At 48.2% G+C, this 26,327-nt stretch overlaps 1 protein-coding gene across 2 annotated transcripts in view; it reads right to left on the bottom strand.

Annotated features, from left to right (window-relative positions):
• SCN10A (sodium voltage-gated channel alpha subunit 10) overlaps positions 1 to 26,327 on the bottom strand; it is a 111,443-nt gene that overhangs the window by 41,587 nt on the left and 43,529 nt on the right. For both annotated transcript variants that reach the window (XM_007517675.2, XM_060180420.1), the window contains 6 exons: positions 25,594 to 25,832; positions 23,040 to 23,213; positions 8,793 to 9,152; positions 5,080 to 5,529; positions 3,640 to 3,777; positions 1,318 to 1,441 (listed from right to left, as the gene is read on the bottom strand). In XM_007517675.2, the coding sequence (XP_007517737.1) occupies positions 1,318 to 1,441; positions 3,640 to 3,777; positions 5,080 to 5,529; positions 8,793 to 9,152; positions 23,040 to 23,213; positions 25,594 to 25,832 (1,485 nt within the window). The remainder of the gene's footprint in view (positions 1 to 1,317; positions 1,442 to 3,639; positions 3,778 to 5,079; positions 5,530 to 8,792; positions 9,153 to 23,039; positions 23,214 to 25,593; positions 25,833 to 26,327) is intronic.

Raw genomic sequence — 26,327 nt, 5'->3', positions numbered from 1 at the left:
CTGCACCACAAATCTCCTGGAGGCTGTTTTTTTTCCTTTAGTTGCCCTTGTTGTTTCATTGTTGTAGTTATTGATGTCATCGTTGTTGGATAGGACAGAGAGAAATGGAGAGAGGAGGGGAAGAAAGAGAGGGGGAGAGAAAGACAGACACCTGCAGACCTGCTTCACCACCTGTGAAGCGACCTCCTTGCAGGAGGGGAGCCAGGGGCTCGAACTGGGATCCTTACGCCAGTCCTTGGACTTTGCACCACATGTGCTTAGGCCGCTGTGCTACCGCCCAGCTCCCTAGCCATCTTATTTCAGGATTCTCTTGTCTTCACTGGGGTCTCACCTGCCCAAGCTGCCTTTTTCAGACAGAGGCAGAGCCCACAGCATGGGCGCTTCCTCCAGTGCTGTGGAGGATGGAGGCTCAAAGCCAGGCTGCACACATGGCAAAACAGGCCCATTTCCAAGGTGAGCTCTCGCCAGAGGCAAGTCCTTATTTCTTGCAGATGACACCAGGGGTCCATGTCCTTATGCTACCCATCCCTGGAAGCCTGATCCAGACCCTGGGGAATGGGTGGCTGTCTGAGCCTGCATTCAGCTCAGGAGTCATGCTGTGACTGGAAGCAGAAACTCAGTGAAGTGGTGTCTTGAGAGTCACACAAGGACCAGTGAAATGGCTCGCCTGGACAGTGCATTGCTTTGCCATGTGCACGGCCCAGGTGTGAGCACAGCCCCACTACACTGAAGGAAGCATCCATGCTGCGGTCTCTCTCAGCTTCTCTGTCTCTATATAAAAAAGAACAGAACAAAATAAAATGAGATGGTCGCACACAAAAGACAGAGGGGACCATGACTCTCCTCTGGGCCTTTGGGAACCCACTCAAAGGCAGATATGGGTCTGACGGTCCTCCTTCCCAGCCTCGAGAGAGCAAGTTGCAGCTCAGCAAGGTGATCGGAGGGCGGTGAGGGGGGAGTTCAGCATCTGTTCGCTGTGTCTGACACATGTGGGCACAAGCACTAACACCAGGCTGTTGCGAATAGAGTGTGTGTTTTAGAGAAGATTTATTCTTTCACTTATGAGAGAGAGAGAGACCGAGAGAGATTGGTCAGAGCACCACTCAGTTCGGGTACACGTGGTGAGTAAGGACTGACCTGGAGCCTCATGCCGGCAAGTCCTTTGCTCAAACACTGGGCTCCCTCCCTGGCCTGTGTTTGGGTACTAGCTCTTCACATCTGGGAGTGGGGCAGAGAGGGGCCCTGTCCATCTCCTGTGACCTGAGCCCAGGATCCTGGGCACACAAGTGTCTGCATGAGAAGAGGCCTGGTGTTCACCTTCAGCAAAGCAGTCCTCAGGCTCTTCCAGGTCATCTGCCAGCTCAGGGATCTTCTTCAGGATCTCCTCAGGGTCCAGGCAGTCCACTGTGCTGCCTTCGGAGGAGCTTGTGTCACCGGCTCCCTGCAGGGCAGAAGAAAATCCCCCTGCACAGTGACGCCAGCTCCCCCCGGGGGCCCTGTGAAGCTGCAGGTGGTGACTGCTGGCCTGCCAGGCCCAGGACACTGATGGGCAGGGAAAGTCCCTCAGGGCTGGGGCCCCACCTGGCCCCACCATGGTGTCCTCTTACACTGGGTGCAGAGACCCAGAATGGTGATGCTCTCTGTGGGACCCCAGAGGGTGAGCTGTGCCAGACAGTAAACCCCCAGGGCCCTGATGGAGTGCTGGCAGTGACCCGAGACGCCATAATTATACCCAGAAAGACTCTCAGCATTCACTGGGCTTGAATATTTAATCCGGGAGCAGTGCAGTGGGGGCCTGCTGCCCTCCCGGCAGCTCCAGCCCTATAATGTCTGCAGATGAATTCAATTAGAAGTCGAAGCTGCTGTCAGATTAGTACACCCGATAGCTTGGCTAATGGACCCAAATGGTAGGGTGGGTCCCCATCTGTCACTGTCAGACCCTCCCTGCCTGACCAAGGTCATGGACAAAAACAAACACAAAAGCCAAAGCAAACCGCCCCCCCCCCCCCCCCCGCCTCACCCCAGAGGGTTTTGTGTTTTAAACATGGAGGAGAGAAGACCAGCCAGGGGAGGCTTTAGAATGCCGGCAGGAAATAGGACATCCAGGGATGTATGTCCAGCCGGAAGCAAGTGATTTGTGCTCCCCCCAGGAGCTCCGGCTCCAGCCCACCCTCTTATCTACCCCTGGCTGGTCAGCCCAGCCCCAAGGCACACAGCCAGGAGCTGACATTCCTCATGCTGAAGGGCATGATAACTTGGTGGATGAATTATATGTCTTCTTTATCTTTTCCAAACCCAGGGCCTGTCCCATCATCAGCACTCAGTGACTAAGTGTCAAGTTAAAAGACTTGAATTCAGTGCAGTGAGACTGGAGAGATTGGAGCCAAACACTTATTCCCCTTTAGCTTGCTTCCTTCGAAGATTTGCAATGAGACCATGAAAGTCTTTTTCTTTTCTCTTCTCTTCTCTTCTCTTCTCTTCTCTTCTCTTCTCTTCTCTTCTCTTCTCTTCTCTTCTCTTCTCATGAGATATTCCTACACCTTAATTCTTCTTCCAGCTCTGTCTGTAAGGCTGTCAGTACACTGTCACCTACAGACAGCCTCCCTCCAACAACAGACAGTTGATGGCTGGAGAGAGACAGTGTGGACAAAAGAGAGCAGGAGGCGGAGGGGTGGCATGGGGGGAGTTCTGGGTAGACTGTCTCAGTCTCAAGCAACTCTGACTTCTAACTGCTGTCTCTGAAGATATTTCACTTTCTCTGTGGTGGTTTGTCTTTTGTTTTCTTTCTTTCTTTCTTTTTTTTCTTTTTCTTGACTGTCACTTTCTGGGCACTTGTTCCATTTCAGGCAGCAGCTAAACACTTGACAAACAGCATTTCATTTAAGCTCCGGAAGAACGTTACCCAGTTGGCACTGCTATTTGGGTCCAGAGAGGAAGACAGAGGCTGAGGAGCTGACCTTGGAGCCCCCCAGCTTCTGCAGCCTCCCGGGCCAGTGAAAATCATGCTGATTAGCCCAGAGGTGAGGAGAGATCTAGACATTAGAAGTGAGGTTGCATGGTGGAGTGTGGTCTGGATGCCCTTGTCCCATTTTCTTGATATTATTAATTTAAAATGTTTTATTATCTTTATTTATTTATTGGATAGAGACAACCAGAAAGCAAGAGGGAATGGAAAGAGAGAGAGAGAGAGAGAGAGAGAGAGACGCCAACCTGCAGTCCTGCTTTACCACTCTCAAAGCCTTCTGCCTGCAGGTGGGAACCAGGGGTTCAAATCCAGGTCCTTGCACACTGTAATATGTGTGCTCAACCAGGTGTGCCACCACCTGGCCCCTATCTACCTATTTAGTTAGTTAGTTATTATAGACAGAGACTGAGAAGCAGAGAGAGAGAGAGAATGAGAGAGAGAAAGTGAGAGCTTCCTTCAATGTGGTGGAAGCAGGGATGAAAGCTGGGTTGAGAGAGAACAAGAGAGAGAAAGTGAGAGCTTCCTTCAATGCGGTGGGAGCAAGGACAAAAGCTGGGTTGCACTCATGGCAAAGCAGTGTACCACCCAAGTGAGCTACCTCACCCCAGCCCCATATCTGTCTCCTGTGCTCCCCTGGACGGCGCCTGACAGGTCTGGCCTGCTCACATACCTACCTCTGCAGAGAGTGGAGCTGCAGTTCCATCTCTCCACTCCTCACCCAGGTAGGGAGCCAGGTCCTCAGAGGACATCCCAGAGCCTGGGCTCCTTGCTGCCAGCTGGGCCTCACACCTCTCAGCTTGCTGTGGCTGCTCCTACGAGAGAGACGGGATCCCAGCTGGGTACCTGTGCCCCACCTAGGCTGGCTGCGGTTGCATCTCAGTCTAGCAGAGCCAAGGACCCAGTATGTGCGGCTGACCCACGTGCATGCTGGGGTGGTTGTGCCGACATACACACGTGTGTTTGGAGTGGGCCTGGACACTCTATAGCCTCATGGGGCTGTAAGGAATGCCTGCTCTATTATGCACAAGCTGTGTGACTCGAGGCTCTTTATTTAATCTCTCTGATTCTCATTTTCCCGTCTTGCAAAATCTGCTGCATTTGGTGATGTCAATGGCTGAAGGCTTCAATGCCTGTAAAAGCTTGGCACAGAGAGCTCGGCTCAATAGATAAGCACTAGGACTGTGAGTACTTGTCCGGAGATCAGAAGGGTGGTGACCTTGACCATCTGGGGATCCTCGAGAATTCCCAGAGTAACTGGAAATGTCTCTGAGGGGAGACAGCCATCGCAGAGTTCCTGTCCGTCCCTTGGAGGATGGTGACGCCCTGCCCCCGGCTGTCCCCCAGACAAAGGCATGTAAACTATGGCAGCTGATAACAGCAGCTGCAGGGACACGGGAGAAGCGACAGCGGCAGGGAAGAAGGCTCTGGAAGAGCTGCAGACTCTGAGGAAGCTGTCTGAGGCCACTTAGCAGCCTGGCCAGCAGCCCTGCACATCCCGGCCCCAGGCCTCATGGGGACCCCTGCCTTCCCACATCATGCAGAAGTGATCCCCTAGATTCTCTGATACAGCAGCTTGGGGCAGCAAGGAACTGGGCAAAGCATATAAAACTACACCTTAACAACAGGCCTCAACGTGCTTTCAATGCTTTGGTGCCAAAGGGAACAAGTGCTGGTTCCCTGTGATAGACCCCTTGTCACAAAATGCTGGCTAATGAGTCATGTAATGAGCAGGACTCTTTAGGCTGCCGGGGAAGATGAGAGGAGTCTCGGTCTTGGACAACATCCTGTTCTTAGAGGAATCGCATTAGCTTCTGGTACACAGAGCCTGGGCTGGGCAGAGCTAATGGGCCACTGCGTGAAAGACAAGCCCTGAGCATCTCAGAGTGGTCTGTGGCTTGGATACAGGCCTGCTTGCTCCCTGCCTGTCTAGGGGAATTCTGACCCTAACTGCAGGCCCTGCTCAAATGTCACCTCCTTGGGAAAGCTGGACTTTGCACCTGCCTAGGTCAAGGGCCTGCTTGCCTGGAGCTGTGCCAGCCCTGAGGTTGCAAAACCTCTCTGTCGTAACTCTCCCCTCTGCCACCGGTTACATGTGCCCTGAGCATCCTGCCTGCTGTCCCTCTGGGGACACTCACCTGCCTGGGACTGGGGGCATCCTTCACGCCATCTTCCTCCAAGTCCTCCAGGTCAGACTCACCCTCAGCGATGGGCACAGACACCCACACGTCGGGGTTGGCGACGAAGTTGGTGTGGTCATCCCTGGGGCCCCTGGGAGCTGGGGCTCCTTCTGTGCTTTGGTGGACCGTCGCATCCGCCGGGATGTGGTTCTCGGCTTTGCAGTTGGAGAGGGGGAGCTTGGCGGCCAGCTGGGGCTCGGCTTTGGTCTTGGGGAGCAGGCAGGGCCTGTGGAATAGGTGGCGCAGGGCTGTCCCCATGCGGCCCCCGAACACCTGGATACGGGCCAGCGCCACCTGCAGGTTGTTCACCTCCCCATCTTCCTCGGGGGCCGTGAGGTTGTCTGCGCTGAAGGAGTTGAGCAGCAGGGCAATGAACAGGTTGAGCACCTGGAGGGCAGGGGCAGCGGGGAAGATGGTTCGTTTAGGCAGCTCAGCTCCACCTCAGTCCACCAGTATGGCAGCCGGATGGCAGGCCAGCCACATGTGGAACTACCACCCTCCCGCTGCCCTGCCGCTGTCACTTCTCCCGTGTCCCTGCAGCTGCTGTTATCAGCTGCCATAGTTTACATGCCTTTGTCTGGGGGACAGCCGAGGGCAGGGCGTCACCATCCTCCAAGGGACGGACAGGAACTCTGCGATGGCTGTCTCCCCTCAGAGACATTTCCAGTTACTCTGGGAGTTCTCGAGGATCCCCAGATGGTCAAGGTCACCACCCTTCTGACCCTAGGGTGCTCCCTCTCCTGGAGGAATGTCTGTTCCAAAAACAGCTGGCGGGGAACCCTGGGGGCGTCCCTGGTGATCTGTCTCACGTGAACAAGGCTTGGGAGCATGTTCTGCTCCAGAGAGCAGCTCACCCTTGCTGAGCAAAGGGGTAGGTGGAGAGAGTGGGCTTGGCCTCCTCCCCAAGCCTGCCATGCCCTGGGTTCTGTTTCTCACTCTGGAATCCTGCGCACATCTCTTTGTTGCCTCTGCCTTCATGTCTTTACCTGCGGAGCAGGGAGTGGGGACATGCTGCCTTGCAGCATGCTTGTGAAGATGTGTTTGCTCCGAGAGGCAAACTTCCTGGCTGAGGCTCTGCAGGGGTGGGTGGGCTCAGCCCAGAGGAAGAACATTCAGGAGTGTGGGCAGAAAGCATTTCCGGGCCACAGGTCAGGCTGGGAAAGACTGTAGAGAGTCTAAAGTTTGGTCTTTCTTGCTTTAGCTGTCTCCTGTCTGTGAAATACTTAAGGGGAAGAAAAAAAAATCTAAGTCTGTTGACCTCCAGGATGACAAGAAAGGGGTTCCTTGGGCCCTAGTCAGGGAATCTTGGGATTCCCACTCAGACGTGATAGACCTAGACCCCTAACAGGTCCCTCTCTGATGTCACTGGTCATCTCCATCAGGAACAACATAATGGACTCTGTGGGATCCTATAAGACCTTGCCCTCAATGTGGATTAACAATGGAACAGAGTTCCATTCTCCGAGGGGAGGTTGGGCTAACATACTCTACCACTTGAGGAAGATGGGTCCTAAAATGAGTGCAGCCTGGAATGTTCCTAGCCTTGACCACAGAATGCGAGCTCAGACCTACAGGGATGCAGAGGTTATGCAGGCTCCTGCAACAAATACAGGCCCCAAATGAAATCGATGTTTGTATACTTTTCCCATTTTTGGGAGCTACTCTCTTCCCTGATCCAGCTTTCTAGTCCTTTTTTCCAACTCTGACACCATCTCCCCAGACAATACCTTTGGACCACCTGCATGTTAACTGTCGGGCTCAGGCAGAAATTAGTAAGTCATGGGCCCACTGCAATATACTTAAAATAGACCTCCTAGCTTTTTCCAAAATGGAGACCCCAAATCTCAACGGCTATGTTCTTGACTTTAGATTCATGATTATTAAACAATTTGTTCTGCTTAATATCTTAATGCTTTTTCAGCCACCAGGTTCCAGATGCTACCATGATGCCAACCTGACTTCCCTTGGCAGACGACCTCACCAATGTGTCCTAGAGCTCCATCTTCTCAGAGCCCCAACTCACTAGGGAAAGAGAGAGGCAGGCTGGGAGTATGGATTGACCTGTCAACGCCCATGTTCAGCGGGGAAGCAATTACGGAAGCCAGACCTTCCACCTTCTGCACCCCACAGTGATCCTGGGCCCATGCTCCCAGAGGGATAGAGAATAGGAAAGCTTTCAAGGAAGGGGATGAGATATGGAATTCTGGGAGTGGGGATTGTGTGGAATTGTATCCCTCTTATCCTCTGGTCTCTGGTCTTGTCAATATTTCCATTTTATAAATAAGTCAAGAAAAAAAAAAAGGAAGGGCTCCTGCATTCACAGAAAAATGGATGTGGATCTTAGGGCCTTACCAAGGGAAGTAAGTTGGAAGGAGGAGGACAAGTATCGGGTGATTTCACCTGTGGAAGGGTATTATACTGATGAGCAGATGAAACAAGAGAAAACAAAATGAGAGAGAACAGTAACAACAGGGCTGAGATTAGCTGAGGGGAAGCAGATGGGGGGGAGGGAGGCAAGACGGAGAATGTCAAAAAAGGTGGTGGGTTTTATTGGTAAGATTAGTTTTCTTTTTGGTTTTGATAGAGACAGAGAAGCAGAGAGAGGAAACAAAAGAGACCACAGCACTGAAACTTCCTTCAAGGCAGTGGGAGCTGGGGTCACATATATGGCAAAGCAGTGCACTATTCAAGGGCGATGTTTTTCTCTCTATTATTATATGTGTCTAAATAATAATAATAATAATAATAATGTTAAGGGGCTAGGTGGTGGTGGTACCCAGTTGAGCTCACATGCTACTATGCTCAGAGACTCAAGTTTATACCCCTGCTCCCCACTTGCAGGGAGAAGCTTCACGGGCAGTGAAGCAGGGCTGCAAGTGTCTTTCTCTCTCCCTCTCTATTGCCCTTTTTCCTCTCGATTTCTCTATGTCTCCAGTCAATAAATAAATAAGTCTTTAAAAGTATAAAACATAAATAAGATTTAAAAAATAATCAAGGGAAGAGAAAGAGGGCGCTTTTGGAAGTTTGAACTACCTCTCAGACCAGACTAGGGTGGGGAGCCAGCCGTGGGTCGTTATCACTGTGACACTGGATGCTGTCCACGACCCAGCTTCCCTCGTCTCTTGTGCCCTGCCACCTGCCACCTGCTCCTGCCTGGGGTACGTGTACTTCAGAGAAATCGGTCAGCTATCATTCCCTAAGGAAAAGCAACCTCTGAGTCCCCTAGAACAGGGAAGGACATTTTTCCTTCAAAGACCCAACAGCTACCATTTGTTAAGTTTCTGCCATGGCTAAGACACTGCACAGGGTAATATGCACATGTCATCGCCCGTGATCTGATTCTCCAGGTAAGTTCACCATCACTTGATTTTCAGGAAAAGCTCAAGAAGACCCTCTCTTGTGCTTGGTCACCCAGCTTCATTGGTGGTGGAGCTGGAGTAGAGTTGGGGCACTCACCCAGCTCTCTCTTTCTCTGGAGTAGGCTTCTTCCAGCAAGTCAGGCTCCCTCCCCAGGGACAGATCCTCTACTCTGTTCTCCCCTCAGGGAGGACCAATGGGAGCAGGAAGACTTTCAATGCCACAGAACTTGAGGATGACCCTGAAGGGGTCCCTGACACTCACAGGAGTGTCCCCGGGACCTCAGCACTCACCACCAGGTTCCCCAGCACCATCACCGTCAGGAAGAGGATAAGGCATATGGACTGCTGGCCCCCATTCATGCAGACCCACATGTTCTCAATCCACTCTCCACAAAGGATCCGAAAGACGATGAGGAAGGAGTGGAAGAAGTCGTGCATGTGCCAGCGGTGACAGTGCTCATTGGGCTCGGAGAAGTTGCACTGGTCTTGATTGTAGTTGTCCCCGAGTAGCTGCTTGCCAACCAGAGCGAAGATAAACACAATGATGGCCAGGATGAAGGTGAGATTCCCCAGCGCCCCCACTGAGTTTCCAATGATCTTGATGAGTGTATTTAAGGTTGGCCAGGACTTGGCCAGTTTAAAGACCCGCAGCTGCAGAGAGACAGAGTCTGAGTCAAGTCCTGGTGGCTGTTCTCACCATCTCTCATCCCAAGTCTTGGCCAGAGACCAAAGGTATGGGGAAAGCACAAAGGTAACCCAGTCCTTTTGAGGAGGTGCTCCAGTGAAGCTCTCAGGGACCTTGCTTCCTATGCCATCACTCACTCAAAAACATGATCACCCAACAGATATTAAAAATAACCAAACAGGGAGTCAGGAGGTAGTGCAGCAGGTTAAGCGCACATGGTGCAAAGTGCAAGGACCAGCATAAGGATCCCGGTTTGAGCCCCAGGCTCCCCACCTGCAGAGGAGTCGATTCACAAGCGGTAAAGCAGGTCTGCAGGTGTCTGTCTTTCTCTCCCCCTCTCTGTCTTCCCCTCCTCTCTCCATTTCTCTCTGTCCTATCCAACAACAATGACATCAATAGTAACTACAACAATGAAACAACAACGGCAACAAAAGGGAATAAATGAATGAATGAAAAATTAAATAAATAAATAAAATTCTTTAAAAAAAAAAGGGTCAGGACACCTAGTTGAGTGCACCTGTTACAATGCTCGAGGACCTGGTTTCGAGGCCCCTGTCCCCACCTGTGGGGGAAAGCTTTGTAAGTGGTAAATCAGGGCTGCAGGTGTTAGGTGTCTCTCTCCCTCTCTATCACCCCCCTTCCCTCTCAATTTCTGGCTGTTTCTATCACATAAATAAGCGAAGATTAAAAAGCAAGGTCCAAAGATCTGAATAGATAGTTTTCTAAAAAAGAGATACATATAGTTCACAGACATATGAGGAACTGCTCCACTTCATGTATCATTAGAGAAATGCAAATGAAAACCACAATAAGATTCTACCTTCCCCCTGTGAGAATGGCCTACATCAACAAAACAGGAAATGACAGTTGTTGGTGAGGTTGTGGAGATAAAGGGAGTTTGTCACACTGTTGGTGGGAATGAAACTGGTGCAGCCCCTATGGAAGACTGCATGGAGAGTTATCAAATGAAAGTGGAATTACCGTATGATCCAGCAATGTGACTCTTAGGCATTCACCCAAAAGACATGCAAACACTAATTCAAAGGGACATATGTACCCCCCAATATTCATAGCTGCATTATTCATAATAGCCTGAGTGGAAGCAGCCTAAATGCCCATCATCAAATGACTGGATAAGGAAACGATGGCTTATATATTCCATTGTGTCCTTTGGGACAAAATGGATGGAATTGGAATGATTATGCTTAGCAAAATAAGTACTGAGGTGGCCAGGCAGTAGTGCACCCGGTTAAGTGCGGGTCACCACACTCAAGGACTTGGGTTCATGCCACTGGTGCCCACCTGCAGAGGGAAAGCTTCACAGGTGATGAAGCAGGGTTTCAGGTCTCTCTCTCTCTCTCCTTCTCTATCCCCATTCCCTCTTAATTTCTTTCTGTCCTATCAAAATCAATAAATAAATTTTAAAAAATATGTAGAATCTAGAGAACTGAAACGCATGAATTTGAAACAAACACCCCAGGAGTAAACAAACCATATCTAAGAATTTGTGAGAACTATGATGGTTATTGTTGGAAGGGTGGGGGCAGAGAACTTTGGTGGGGCGTGTGGTATGGAATTATGCCCTGTAATTTTACAACAGTGCAAACTATTATTAATCAGAAGGAATTGTGTGTGTGTGTGTGTGTGTGTGTGTGTGTGTGTGTGTACATTGTTGTGGTCTCAATTTATCAGTGTTCTTCTCTAGCTGTAGCTAGGTTAGAGATGGTACACTGAGCTGGTGATCTTGCCACAGTTACTCTGTTCCGTAGGCACAGACCCCCTAAATGTTGACTCTGGGGTCAAGCTGGGCTCTGCTGGAGCTCACAAACAGGTGAGAACAGGCCCATTTTTTGACTGAGCAGGAGCTAGACATGACATACTACATTCAACAGTCAGTGGTCAACCATCCCTCAGGATAGCTGTCACCTGGGGGTTGTGAACACCACTCATCAGCCCTACCATCTTTGAAACAAGCATCTCTGATTTCATGAACCCAACATTCATCTGTCTGATTATGAGGAGCAGTCTTTAGTCTCTTGAAACTGAAGTCGAGAAACCATACACCTCTTGAGCTAGTACAGCACCACAAACATATGTGACTAGTGTTCATAAAGTGAGATGTTACTTTATTAAACAGACTGTCAGGGCACCAGGCGGTGGTGCACCCAGTTAAGCACGCACAGTAAGAAGTGCGGGGACCCGCACAAGGACTGCTGGCTCCCCAGCTCTAGGATTATCACTGGGGCTTGGTGTCAGCACTACAAATTCATTACTCCTTGTGACCATTTTTTTCCTTTTTTTTTTTTTTGCCTCTAGGGTTATTGCTGGGGCTGGTGCCTGCACCACGAATCCACTGCTCCTGGAGGCCATTTTTTCCCCCTTTTGTTGCCCTGGTTGTTTTATTGTTGTTGTGGTTATTATTATTGTTGTTACTGATGTAGTTGTTGTTAGATAGGACAGAGAGAAATGGAGAGAGGAGGGGAAGACAGAGAGGGGGAAAGAAAGACAGACACCTGCAGACCTGCTTCACCGCTCCTGAAGTGACCCCCCCTGCAGATGGGGAGCAGGGGCTTGAACCGGGATCCTTACACCACGAGTCCTTGCACTTCGGGCAGGCCATGTGCACTTAACCTGCTGCGCTACCGCCCGACCCACCCCCTTTCCCCCCCATTTTTATTGGATAGGACAGAAAGAAATTGAGAAAGGAGGGGGAGGTAGAGGGGGAAAGAGAAAGATATTGGTCTAGGGGTATGACTCTCACTTAGGGAAAGAGAAAGATACCTGCAGGCCTGCTTCACTGCTTGTGAATTGTCTCCCCTGAAGTTGAGGTGCAGGCGATCCTTCTGCAGGTCCCCACATTTCTTACTGTGTGTGCTTAACTGGGTGCACCACCGCCTGGTGCCCTGACAGTCTGTTTAATAAAGTAACATCTCACTTTATTGAACACTAGTCACATGTTTGTGGTGCTGTACTAGCTCGAGAGGTGTATGGTTTCTTGACTTTGGTTAAAGAAACGAAATACTGCTCCTCACAAAGTCATCACTATAAAAGTAAATAGGGAGTCGGGCTGTAGCACAGTGGGTTAAGCGCAGAAAGTGACACAAAACGCAAGGACCGGCGTAAGGATCCTGGTTCGAGCCCCCGGCTCCCCACCTGCAGGGGAGTCGCTTCACAGGTGGTGAAGCAGGTCTGCAGGTGTCTATCTTTCTCTCCCCCTCTCTGTCTTCCCCCTCCTCTCTCCATTTCTCTTTGTCCTATCCCACAACAACGGCAACAATAATAACTACAGCAATAAAACAAGGGCAACAAAAGGGAATAAAATAAATATTAAAACAAAAAAAACCCAATATATACAAAATCCCACAAAGAACAAAAGGACCACCCATAAGCGTAGCCCATGTAAAATACATAAATATTCAAACGCCTGTGTGTAGTCTGCTGATGTGTTAGAAATAAAAATCTGGGCGCAGCAGTCAGCAGGGCTCTGCCCGCAGCCACCCGCTCGGCCTAGGGTCTAGGCTGTGTGATGAACACAGCAGAGCAGTGAGAGCTTGATCACCCACACAGCAGCCAGTAGTTCAGAAGGTTCAAGTCTTGCACAGAATTTGCAGTCTCCACTTCTCTCTGTGATGGGGAGCCAGGGCACGGGGGCAGGACGCGGGGGCGGGGAGGAGGAAATCTCTGTTCATCTCAGACCTAAACTGAGATAACTCCCTCACACTGGAAGCTGAGCTTAAAGCACCAGTTCTGTTTGTTGGCCATAGAGGCAGCTGACAAACTAATAAAAGCTGAGCATGAGTAACTAGACAGAACCCTTCGTGGAAGGTATTGGGGAAAATGCTAAGTTTCCTTGGCAACACAGTTGATAAACATCTCCATTTGCACAGTGCACTCCAGGCAAGAGCGGAAGCAGAGGCTGGAGAAGGGCCCTGGCACTGGATACCAGCACCCCACCCCCCCATACCACAGAGCCTGTGGGCACTGCTGGGACGCCGAGGGACGCTCGACTCACCAGCACTGGAGCAGAAGATGAGGCGTGGAGACTTGTCTTACTTGCACCTGGCTAACCGGGTTCCTCAGCTGAAAGGACAGCTGTAGAGATTAATATTAGAAATTTCTTAAATAGCAGTTTGCTATTAAGCCTAAGCTGGGCCAGGGTAGATAGCATAATGGTTATGCAAACAGACTGACATATCTGAGGCTCCAAAGTTCCAGATTCAGTTCCCTGTACCACCATTAACCAGAACTGATCAGAGCTTTGATAAAAGAAAAAGAAAAAAGTCTAAACTACATTCACATGAATTGTGCACCATTGTCAGAATGAGGCATCGGGACTGAAAGCCAGGGGGAGCCGTGCCTATGAACATGGCCGTTGAGTTCCTTCGGGTAATAATAAAATCAGTAGGCAGCTTGTTAGAGCACAGAAACTATATATATATTTTAATTTCTACTTATTTATTTTTTAATTCCCTGTTGTTGTCCTTGTTGTTTTATTATTGTATTTATTATTGATGTCGTTGTTGTTGGATAGGACAGAGTGAAATGGAAAGAGGAGGGGAAGACAGAGAGGGGGAGAGAAAGACACCTGCAGACCTGCTTCACCGCCTGTGAAGCGACTCCCCTGCAGGTGGGGAGCCGGGGACTCGAACCGGGATCCTTACGCCGGTCCTTGAGCTTTGCTCCACCTGCGCTTAACCGGCTGCGCTACCGCCCGACTCCCCAGAAACTGTATTTTAGAGGTCCCAGAGACCACAGGTTCAATTTCAGATACCAACTAACTACAAGTGTCAAAATTGAGCAGAGCTCTGGTTTCTCTCTTCTCCTAAATAAATAAGTCTTTAAAATAATGACATTATTAGTTAGAGATGGCAGCATAATTCGATATGGTATGCTTCAAGAGATAACAGACAAACTTCAAGGTCTATATAGAGAGACCAAGGCACTGTAAATAATAAACAAGTTTTGGAGAAATAACTCAATGTAACTTCTAAGAAAACCTCTCGAGGAACTTTGCATAAGACTTGATAGAGTTTAGGAGAGAATTAGTGAATTAAAGATGCATCAGAAGAAATTATTTAGAAGGGGGCCAGGTGGTGGTGCACCTGGCTAAGTGAGCACGCTATCGTGCACAAGGACCCAGGTTCAAGCCCTTGGTCCCCACCTGCAGGGGAAAGTTTTACTAATGGTGAAGCCAGACTGCAGGTGTCTCTGTCTCTTTCCCTCTCTATTTCCCTCTCGCCTCTCAATTCCTCTCTGTCTCTATTCAATAATAAATAAATAAACACAAATAAAAAATATTCAGAAGGCATCCCAGAGATACATTAAGAAAGCATCTAAGTTTTGAAGGAATTGTACTGGCTAGAAAGCTTTGGGCTCATTAAAACCTAAAGCAAGATTTAACCTCAAAAAGCAGGAGGCAAGTTGTGGAGGGTATATCCAGGCCTTCTTTAGTCACTTCTTGGAGGTCTTGTGCTGCAAGCTGCCAGGCTTACACCAGACTGAGAATTAAACCTTTATTGGGTCAAACTTTCAAATTGGACGCGCGTGAGTGTGCACGTGCTAGGGTCGTTACTGGTTTATTCAGAAAGCTTTTTTTTTTTTTTTTTTAAATTAAGTTACTTAATAGTGGTAAATGACATTGAAACTTGATGGAAGGTGAAGACTTTCAAAGATTTTAGCCCTTGCACTGTAATTTCTAATAATCACTTGAGGAATCAGAACAGAGTGGTCTGGGAGGTGGTGCAGTGGATAAAGCATTGGACTCTCAAGCATGAGGTTTTGAGTTCAATCCCTGGCAGCACAAGTACCAGAGAGATGTCTGGTTCTTTCTTTCTCCTATCTTTCTCATCAATCAATAAATAAAATCTTTAAAAATAAAATATTTAAGGGGCCAGGTGGCGGCGCACCTGGTTGAGCGCACATGTTACAACGTGCAAGGACCTGGGTTCAAGCCCTCGGTCCCCACCTGCAGAGGGAAAGCTTTGCGAGTGAGGAAGCAGGGCCTCAGGTGTCTCTCTGTCTCTCCCTCTCCCTCCCTATCATTTTCTTCCCTCTCAATTTCGGGCTGTCTCTATCCAGTAAGTAAATAAAGACAAAAAAATTAAAAATAAAATAAAATATTTTTTAAAAGAACCAAAACAGAGTATTTAGTTTCCAGTCTAACAAAGGAGGGAAAAAAAAGAACAAGGGGAAGCACAAAACTAAAATCAGACGAGAGAAATACGGAAGTGTCAGAGCAGATGAAGCAAACAGAGAACACAGGATGTACAGTAGCCACTATAGCATAAATGGACCCAGTGGTGTGGTTAAGAGACAAAGGCTGGGCTTATTAGGACCGAATATGAATCCCAAATCCAGGGTCAGGACAGTGGCACGCCCAGTGGAGTGCACATATTACAATGTGCACGGACCTAGGTTCAGGTTACCAGCCATCAGCTGTAGTGGGAAAGCTTCATGAAGGTGAAACATCTCTCTCTCTTTTTTTCTGTCTATCTCCCCCTTTCTTCTTGATTTCTTTCTGTCTCTAATAAGCAGATTAGTAAGCCATGTTTTTTTTTTTAATTCAAGATCTAACTGCCTCCTATCTGCAGGAGGCATATTAAGATCCCAAGGGTACACAGAGACTGGTTAAAGACACACCAGGCAAATTCTACACCAGAAGAAAACAGTATCATTTAATTAATATCAAACAAAAGAAGTTTTTTTTAATATTTATTTTATTTATTCCCTTTTGTTGCCCTTGTTTTATTGCTGTAGTTATTATTGTTGTTGTTGTTGGATAGGACAGAGAAAAATGGAGAGAGGAGGGGAAGACAGAGAGGAGGAGAGAAAGACAGACACCTGCAGACCTGCTTCACCACCTGTGAAGTGACTCCCCTGCAGGTGGGGAGCCGGGGTTCGAACCGGGATCCTTATGCCAGTCCTTGTGCTTTGCGCCACCTGCGCTTAACCCGCTGCGCTACAGCCCGACTCCCACAAAATAAGTTTTTAAGAAAAAAAATCTCTAGAGATAAAGGTCAATTCTTAATGATGAAAGTTTCATTTTACTGAGTAGATATAACAACTTAAAATACATATACACTGAATAACAAGGCATCAAGATGGGAGAAACAGGCCATTTTAGAGTCATAGTGGGAGACATTTTTATACACAACTCTGTCAGTAATTATAAGAGGAGGAGAAGGAAGAAGAAGAGGAGGAAGAAGTAAAAAATAATCAGTAATATAGAATATCTGCACCACATAATAACTTTCTTTACCCAAGAAACATCAGTAGCATATTCTACCCTGCAACTGCAAAAGATATTCTTTTCAAAGGTATGAGGCATCTCCAATATATTGATCCCAAAGGAAACCAGTACATTTCAAAGCATTAAAATTCTGCAGTGGGTTAACAGAGATAGCACAGTGGTGATACAAAAAGTCTTTCATGTCTGAGGTTCCAAGATCCCAGGTTCAACCCCTGGCACTACTATAAGCCAGTGTTGAACAGTTCTCTGGTAATGGATAAGTAAATAAATAAATTCATACAGTATTTGTTCTCTGATAAAAATACAAGTAAGCTAGGACTCAGGGTGCATAAGGGTAACTAGAATACCAGACAGGTTTCAAAATTAAGAATCATTCTCCTAATTAACTTTTGAGGCAAAGGATATCAAATTTGAAATTAGGAATTATCTAGGATCAAACAATAAGAAAAATTATACGCACTGAGGCAGTTCTTAGAAGGAAACTGAAGTTTTAAATGAATATGTTAGAAGAGGAAGTAAGTTGAAAATTCTGTCTTACGAAGCTAGAGAAAGAAGAAAATTTGTAGAATGGAGGATATAATTAAGATAAGACGCAGGATTAAGTGAAACAGAAAACATCAACGAAGTAGAGAGTATTAACAAGCTAAAAGTTGGTTCTTTGTAAAGACTAATTAAAATGAAGACATGTGGCAAGATTAACTCAATGAGAAAGTACAAATCATTATTTGTAAAGAAAGAAGAGATAGGAGCCAGCAAAATAGCTCACTTGGCATAGGATGCTGCTTTTGCCTTGTGTATGACCCAGGTTCCAGCCCTGCCCCAATACACTTAAGGAAGATTCAGGGCTGTGGTTTCTCCCTCCCCACACCCTTGTTCTCCCTGTAAAGAGAGAGAGAGAGAGAAGTAAGGTAAGTATGATGATAAAGACCACTTAAAGGTAACAGCTCGGAGTATACAACTTTCTGAGAATAAACGTCAAGTTTAGATAAGGAATATTCTTAGAAATACACAACATGAAGGCTAGGGAGACAGCATAATGGTTATGCAAAAGACTTTCATGCCTGAGGCTCAGAGGTCCCAGGTTCAATTCTCATCACCACCATAAGTCAAAGCTGTGCAGCGCTCTGGTCTTTCTCTCTGTATCCTTCTCTCTCATTAAAATAAAATAAATATATATAAAAAGAAAAAAAATATAATAAAATAAGACCAATTTGATAAATAGAAAGCCCAACTAGTTCTTCATTTGTAAGGAAAATTGAATCAGTAATGAAAACTCTTGACCTCCAGAGGATTTCACTAGTGAATTCCTCCAACTCTATAAAGGAATAAAGACTGAGGCAGGGTAGGGCCTGGCAGAGGCACAACCAATTAAGAACACCTAGTACTGAGCTCAAGAACCCTCACAAGGATCCCATTTGAGCCCCAGCTCCCCATCTGCAGGGGGGTCGATTCACAAGCAGCAAAGCTGGTCTGCAGCTGTCTCTCTTTCTCTTTCTCTCTCCCTCTCTAACTGGCCCTCCTCTCTCAATTTCTCTCTGTCCAACAAAATGAAAAAAAAAAAAAAAGAAAAAGAAATGAAAAAAAGGAAAAAATATGCTAGACTAGGAAAGGCACTGTATATGCCAGGTGAAATTGTGGTAAACATCTAAGATTACATAGTTCTATCGCTAAGGTTAATGTGAGGTATTGCCAGATAGAAAAACACTACATAATTAAAATGTTAGCAACAAGCAAAACCAGCCTAGAGAAAGACATTTTTTTAAAGAATCTCATTTAGAATAGCATCATGAACTAGGAGCTGTTATGGGAGAGATCTAGTAAAAGACATGGAGAAAAACATCAAAGTTGTGGAGAAGTGATAAAACTGGAAAGATTAAAATCAATGAAGAGTATGTGGTTCTCATAGATCAGAGGACTGTTTAAAGTCAGAGTTATGCTTCCTTCCAAATTGACACATAAATTACTATCGTCTCAAAGGAAAACAAACAAACAAAAACGGTTTTGTATGTATGTGAGCATGTAGTTTGGTGAGCTGATTCTAAACTGGATATGCCAGTGCAGGACAGGGTAGATAGCATAATGGTTATGCATTGAGACTCTCCTGCCTGAGGCTCCAAAGTCCCAGGTTCAATCTCCCGCACCACTATAAGCCAGAGCATATATATATACCTATATCTATATCTGTATCTGTATCTATATCTATATATCTCTATATACCAATATACATATACCAGTGCAGGAGCTAACACATTCTTTAAGTAAAGCAAGGTAGGTGACTTACATTATAGACACAAGTGTATTCAAAGCCAGTGCAGTCTTGCTACAGAGACAGACTTACAGACTAATGGACCAAGGTTGCAAATGAAGAGAAGAAAAGCAGTGCTACACACACACACACACACACACACACACACACACACACACACACACACACACACGGGGCAAGAACATGCACTAGGATCTTCAGATAGAAGAGTGAGCTGGAATATCCCAGTTTTTTGCTTTACAGGATATCGAGATAACTGTGAAAAATGACAGGTTAATTTGATGAAAATGGTACAGCTGGCAGGACCTCTCTGAGAGATGACTTAGGAGTTGAACCTACAAAAGAGAGAACGACTGTGCTAAGTAACAATCATGAGAAAACCACCCCAGACAGAGGGAGAGGGAATTCTGAATGTGTCACGAGAACTGGGAACAGCTCTGTTCTGTGTAAGCGAGTGAGGCAGCGTCACTGACTGGAGCGAGGTGGAGAAGAGCGGGAGGCGAGGGAGGGAGGCAGGGCCTGGCTATGCAGAACTTTGTAGAATGTCACAAGTTTTCTTTCCTTTCTTTTCTTTTCATTTCTTTTTTAGCCTCAGGCATGAGAGTCTGTTTGCATAACCATTATGTGATCTACCCTCCGCCCAGCACAAGCACAGGTTTTCTGAATCTGATCTTCAGAGTAATGGGAAAGCCACTGAAGGGTCATTGGGAGAAAGAGATGGGGGTGTGTTATTTCTAGGGGAAATAATGGGGACTGTGTCTATGTGCATGGGTAGGCAAATGGGAATTCTCTACACTGTCTTAATTGTTTCTCAACATCCAAAGCTGTTGTAGGAAAAAACACTATATTCTTAGAAATGGCAAAACGGTTAAGCAGGAATGTGAATTTCTGGTAGTGAGGCCCATTTCCTAGGTGCAGACAAGGCAGAAGAATTATTTGGTTTCCACTCTAGGGTGGGGCTTTACCAAACACAAGAAGGCAAAAGGGCAGGGGTGTGTGGAGGCACAGTGATATTGACAGAACATGGCACCTAAGCTGGGCAGAGAGGGGAGCAGGGGTGGAGGGGAAGGAGGACGAAAGTGTAGGCTGGGGATGAGTCAATGGATCTGCCATCTAGGTGGAGAGGCAGAGTAGACAGACAGACCCATGCGGGGGGGAGACTGCAGGTCCAGCTGAGGAGTGAACTGCCTGTTTGGGTTGTGTGAGATGACAGGTTTTATGAGGTCAGAGCAAAATCGTCATGTGGACTTTGAGACACCAAGCTGACTCTGTTTTCCCAGGAGAGTGAAAATGTTAACATGTTATTAGGAATCTACATCCAGTCCTCCCTGGGCAGAGTGAGACTGGGATCCTGCTCCCTTCAGCGATCATGCAAGGGCACGCATGCAGATGGCTGTTAGCCTAGGCTCCTGCCTTTTGCCACCTCTTTCTCCTCTCCTCTCCTCTCCTCTCCTCTCCTCTCCTCTCCTCTCCTCTCCTCTCCTCTCCTCTCCTCTCCTCTCCTCTCCTCTCCTCTCCTCTCCTCTCCTCTCCTCTCCTCTCCTCTCCTCTCCTCTCCTCTCCTCTCCTCTCCTCTCCTCTTCTCTCCTCTCCTCTCCTCTCCTCTCCTCTCCTCTCCCCTCCCCTCCCCTCCCCCCTCTCCTCTCCCCTCTCCTCTCCTCTCCCCTCTCCTCTCCTCTCCTCTCCCCTCCCCTCCCCTCCCCTCCCCTCCCCTCCCCCCTCTCCTCTCCTCTCTCCTCTCCTCTCCCCTCCCCTCCCCTCGCCTCTCCCCTCCCCTCCCTTCCCCTCCCCTCCCCTCTCCTCTCCTCTCTCCTCTCCTCTCCCCTCCCCTCCCCTCGCCTCTCCCCTCCCCTCTCCCCTCCCCTCCCCTCCCCTCCCCTCCCCTCTCCCCTCCCCTCCCCTCCCCTCTCCCCTCCCTTCCCCTCCCCTCCTCTCTTCTTCCTTTTTTCTTTTCTCTTCTCATCTCTTCTTTCCTTTCTTTCCTTCTCTCTGTCTCTCTCTCTCCCTCTTTCTCTTCTTTAAGCTTTACTTATTTAATTCAACAGGACAGAGAGAAGTTGAGAGGGCAGGTAGAGAAGGAGAGAAAGAGACAGAGAGACACGTGCAGCCCTGCTTCAGCACTCATGAATCGTCCCCCTGCAGGTGGGGACCGAGGGTCTGAAGCCAGGTCCTCGCGCACTGTAGTGTGTGTGCTTAACCAGGCGCGCCACTACCCGGACTCTTTCTTTCTCTTTTCCACCAGGGTTATTACTGGGGCTCAATGCCTGCACCACTCCTGTCCTCTCAATTGTCGTTTCTTTCCTTTTCTTTACTTCAGATAGAGGGTGCAGGGAAGAGAGAGCAAGAGGAAGAGGGAGACTGAAGGAAAGAAAGGGAAACATCTGCAGCTCCCCTCCACTGCTTGTGAAGCTTCTCTCCTACAAGTGGGGGCTGGGGACTGAGGACTTGACCTGAACCCTCACAGAGGGTAGTGTGAACGCTCTACCTGGTGAGCCAATGTCTGACTCCTTCCTGTCATGTTCTAGAGCCTAGATCCTAGATGAATCTGTCCCTCTGGAAACTTGAGTGATCCTGACTACTGCAACTTTCTAGGTCCTGAGGAAAGAACTCTGAGGCCTATTCTGCCCTTCTTCTTCATTTTTTTTTTTTTTTTGCTTCCAGGGTGCAGTGCCTGCACTGTGATTCCATTGTTCCCAGCAGCCATTTTTCCCTCCCCCTCCCCCATTTTATTGGATAGGAAAGAGAAAAGATAAACACCTGCTGACCTGCTTCACCGCTTGTGAAGCGTTCCCCCCTGCAGGTGGGGAGCAGAGGCCTGAACCCGGATCCTTGAGCTGGTATGTTGTGCTTAGTAAGCATGATGTGCGCTTAACAGAGTGCGCCAGCACCTGGCCCCCTGCACTTCTTCATAAGGCAGTGAGGACACCATTATCTCAGGCAGATGGGCCGGGCCCAACCAGTGGCTCAGGGCACAAATATGTTGTGAATCTTCTTCTTTTGGATTGATGTAGAGTGTCTTTTAAAAAGTTGGGTGGATGGTTGATAGCCAGAGCCTCTCACAGAGCAATTTGAACTTCTGTTTTCTTATGAAAAACTGGGAGCTCTGACAGTGATGGACAGTGCCACATCTGACCCAAATCACTCTGGCTTCTGTGTGATTTGCTTCTCCTGGAGTTATTCCCTTTTCTGGGTCTGTCTAAGCAGTGATGAGAGTGCCCTGCCTCTTGATATGGGACAAAGACCTTCAGGTGCCTGGGACCAGGCTTCATTCACTTTATTGACTGCTTGGCTCTGGTAGGTACCTACGTGTCCCTCTCCCAGTGCAAGTGAACCAGACCCAGGAGCTCAGTGCTGGTGCCTGGCCTCCACCAGGAGCCCAGTAGAGGTTCTAGCCTCCAAGTGGACATGGTGAGACTGGTTAGGCACCTCCCCATTCATCTTGGCCTTTTTCTCTCCAAAGCCCGATATTGGACCACTGTTGGCCCGGAAGGAACAGTGAGGAGTTGGGACCCATGTCAACAAGCCCATCTCTTTTAAAAACTATTTTTATTTATTATTGGATAAACACAGAGAGAAATTGAGAAGGAAGGGGAGATAGTGAGGGAGAGAGACAGAGAAACACCTGAAGCCTTGCTTCACTACTTGTGAAGCTTCCCCCCTGCAGGTGGGGACTGGGGGCTTGAACCGGCATCCTTGCATACTGTAATATGTGAGCTTAACCAGGTGTACCACTGCCTGGCCCCTTAACAAGCCCATTTCTTCAAGCCTCTTGCTCAGTCCCAGGAGTCAGTGATATACATGCTGCCTGCAGGTGGTCTGGGGAAGTGGGAGAGTACAGAGAGCCCAGGACCCCACAAACACACCCCGAGAATCTGACAGCCCTGATACAGGCACCGCTTAGGTGAGTGGGTGGCCTTCCATCTCTTAGCTCTTCTTCTTCTCCTTGGGGATACGGAAAACAACTCTGATGTTTATTGTGAACACAACAGTAGGGTTTCACACTGTGCCTGACAGAGGCTTGAGAAACAGGAGCTGCCATGATTATCATTGCCATCGTCCTTTGGCAAGAGGACGGGAGGGCACTGCAAGGACCCTCTTGATAAGGTGCAGCTGAAGGGAGAGAGGCCCAGAAAGGAGGAAACACACCCCCAAGTTCAGAAAATGGGAAGAAAAAAATCAAGTCTCCAGACTGTACCTCCCTTTCACTGGAATAGGGGAGGAAGAGGAAGCTAGCGGGGGGGTGGGAGTCCCCCAAAGACAGTGTCTTACCCCAAGAGAGAGCCTCTCTGGATGGGGTAGGGGTGAAAGCTTCTCCAGGTCACCAAGGCAAAAGCTCACCAGGCGGAAGGTCCTCAGCACAGACAGGCTCCCCTTCTTCGCCATGCCCAGCTCCATCAGGCTCACGGTGACGATGATGCAGTCGAAGATGTTCCACTTCTTCTGGAAGTAATAGTAGGGGTCAAAGGCAATGACCTTGAGGATCATCTCAGCGGTGAAAAAAGCCGTGAAGACCTGCAGGTGGAAAGTTGCAGACATTATCATGAAGCCAACCTGACTTTCCTGGGCAGACGACCTCACCAATGCGCCCCGGAACTCCACCTCTCCACAGCTCTGCCTCACTATAGAAAGAGAGAGATGGGCTGGGGGTATGGATCCACCTGCCAATGCCCAGCAGAGAAACAATTACAGAAGCCAAATCTTCCCCTTTCTGCACCCCATAATGAATTTTGGTTCATATACTCCCAGAGGGGGACAATTTGTAGGGGGGGAAGATGACCAGAGGGTTCAAACTCCAACTCCATCAGGAACTGGAAAGAGAAGAGGAAAAAGGAAGGGATCTTTGAATGTAGTAATAGGGTTATGTGTGACTTGGGAAGGAAGAGGAGATGGGACCAAAAAAAAAAGTGGGGGGAGGCAAATAGAGAGAGATAGCTGTGGAAATAATAGTTAACCCATATCTGCAGCCTTGGGACAAGTGCTGGAGCTTCCAATAGGGATCCAGAACTCTGGTGGTGGGAACAGTGTGGAGTTGTGCCCGTTATCCTGTAATTTTTGGACGTCAGTAATAAGCTACTAAAAAAAAAAAAAAAAAAAAAAGACCTGTAGAATAAAAGGGTCCATGTCAGGGGTTTGTAGGCCTAGGGACAAGGGAAAATGGGGTAGCAGAAAGAACCCTTGCTAATAAAACAGCAAACCCTTTAATTTTGTATCTCAATCAGCTTCCACATTACCTGCGGGCTCCCGAAAGGTTGGGGATGGAAAGACTCAGTGTGGCAGCGCTGAGAGGTGTCTGGACCATGACTCAGGGAATTTGCACTAGGAATCTGGCTTCTGTTTGCCCTCACCAGTGCGTAGTCATGAGAATAATCATTATTCTAGCATAATGCCGGGGAGAAGTCAATCCGGTTCAGCACTTTCAATGTCTGGGCTGGGGGATCCATGAAATCGCTCACCTTTAGATTGTGTTAACTTTGTCACGTGCACAACCCAAGCTCAAGTCTGGCCCCCACTACACTGGGGGAAGCCTCTGTCCCTCTATCTCTCCTTCTCTCTTTCTATCTGAAAAAGAAGTTGGTTTAGAGAGGTGAAACCCATGTGATGGCTTCCCCTCCCCACCCGCCAAAAGGAAAAAAAAAAAAAAAGATAGTCTGTGGAATGATACAGTGACACAGACCCAGATAAAACCCCCAACTTGGTCATTTTTCTATTTTGGTAGATTCCGTGCAGGAGCAGCCACTTTGCCTCTGGTACGTGTCCTGCCTGAGCCTGTAGCCTGCAAGAAGTCAGAAGAGCTAGGTGGTCCTGAAAGACCTGGGGGCCACCTCTGGGTGTGTGTGTGGGTGGGAGCCTGACCTTCCAACAAGCTTCTTATCATACACATCATTGTGCTTGTACACATTTCCACGGATGGGTACACACACACACACACACACACACACACCTGTGAAGTATGAGCTCTGGCCAGTCACCCTCTGGGATTCTGGCAAGTGATCAACCTTCTGGTGCCTCAATTTCTCTACCTCTGGAAAGAGATACTATCAGTAGCTGCCACAGAGGGTTGCTGTGAAGCTAAACGTATCCATGAGGGGAGAGGAAAGGAGAGAAGTATCTGAAATCAAGTCCAGTCTCAAGGAAGAGTTCAAAGAAAGCTGATTCTTTGTTATTATTCCCTGGTGGGGGGTGGAAGTGGGCATTTGCTCTCCCTCTGTCAAATCCTTTACTCAGCATGGAGTGAAGTCCAGCATGGATTTTAATCTTACTGAGAGCAAATGACACCGAAAGAATAGGAGAACATTCTGAGTAGCATCAAATCTCAGCCAGACACAAAAGAGAAGTTCTGTCTCCCCCAGGCTTTTGTTACAACAGCAAACATGCTTCCAAATCCACCACCCACCTCTTGTTGGTGTCCTCTCCCCTCCCCAACTCTTTTTGTCCTTCAGTGGCAGTTTAACGGAAAAAAAAAAATCCTAGCTACTATTTCTTGCAGGCAGAAAAGCAATAAAACTGGAAGGAACCAAGCAAGTCCACAGATCATCTACAGATGGGAAAGTGATAGTTATCTTCATCTGGACATGGGGGCAGGCAACTCTCCCAGAATTCAAGTGACTATTGTACGTCTGCTGAGGGGGGTGGGTGGGGGAGGGGGAGTGCAGCCAGCTGCCCCAGGTCAGGTCAGACAGCTCCTGGTCCACTTTCTAGTGTTTGTCCATCCCAAAGCAATTCTCCAGGCCCAGCCTGGCCCCCTAGACCTGGCGTCCTACACCCAGTGTCCATGCTGCTCCTCTGCTGCACGTTAGCAGGATCAATCCATCAGTGGATGCGGAAATATTGTAACACGCACACGCACACTCACACGCACACACCCCAGTGGGCCCGCCGCCAGCGCACTCACATAGTTGCCTATCTGGAACATGGTCACAAAGCCGGAGCTCATGCCGTGGTGCTCCATGGCCATGAAGACTGTGTTCACCACGATGCACAGAGTGATGGTGAGCTCTGCAAAGGGGTCCGTCACGACCTCCAGGAGTGCGTTCTTGAACGTCAGCCATGCTGGTGTGCACTCCCAGATCAGATACTTCTTGGCCAAGCTGGTGAAGCAAGGTGGGCACCTCCGCTCAGACTCCTCGAGTTCTGTGTCACAGACACATGGTCAATGCCAGGCAGTCAGTCCACGCCTCAGCTCTGACCCCTCCTGCAGGGTTGACCTACAGCCCGTGCTATTCCGGCCAGGCCCACCCTCCACTGCACACCTCCCTCCTGTAGGCTAAACTCTTCCGTTCAGACACTCCACATCCTCTGCCGACGAATCCCCTTTCATTTCCCTAGAACACACGGTCACTGCTTGGAGAACAATATCTCCTTTTCCCAAGGAGTTACGGTTTGTTTGTTTGTTTGTTTATTCATACATTCTTTCTCTATCTGCCCATGCATTTTCATGTCACAGGTACCTGTCCTTCATCTCCTGCAGACCTATTTTTACTATCTCACTCTTTTTAATGACTTTCTGTGGATTTATGATCTTTAAAACACCTGCTCTGTTGAAAATTGAAATAACTGATAAAAATAATTGTGGCTCATGTCACAGAAAATATGCTCATTTTGTTAATATTGAAGAACTCTTTTTTT

This window comes from Erinaceus europaeus, chromosome 21 (genome assembly GCF_950295315.1).
Source record: "Erinaceus europaeus chromosome 21, mEriEur2.1, whole genome shotgun sequence".
Classification (NCBI taxonomy): Eukaryota; Metazoa; Chordata; class Mammalia; order Eulipotyphla; family Erinaceidae; genus Erinaceus; species Erinaceus europaeus.
Note: the sequence above shows the minus strand (reverse complement) of the source record. Positions and strands in the feature narration are given on the sequence as shown.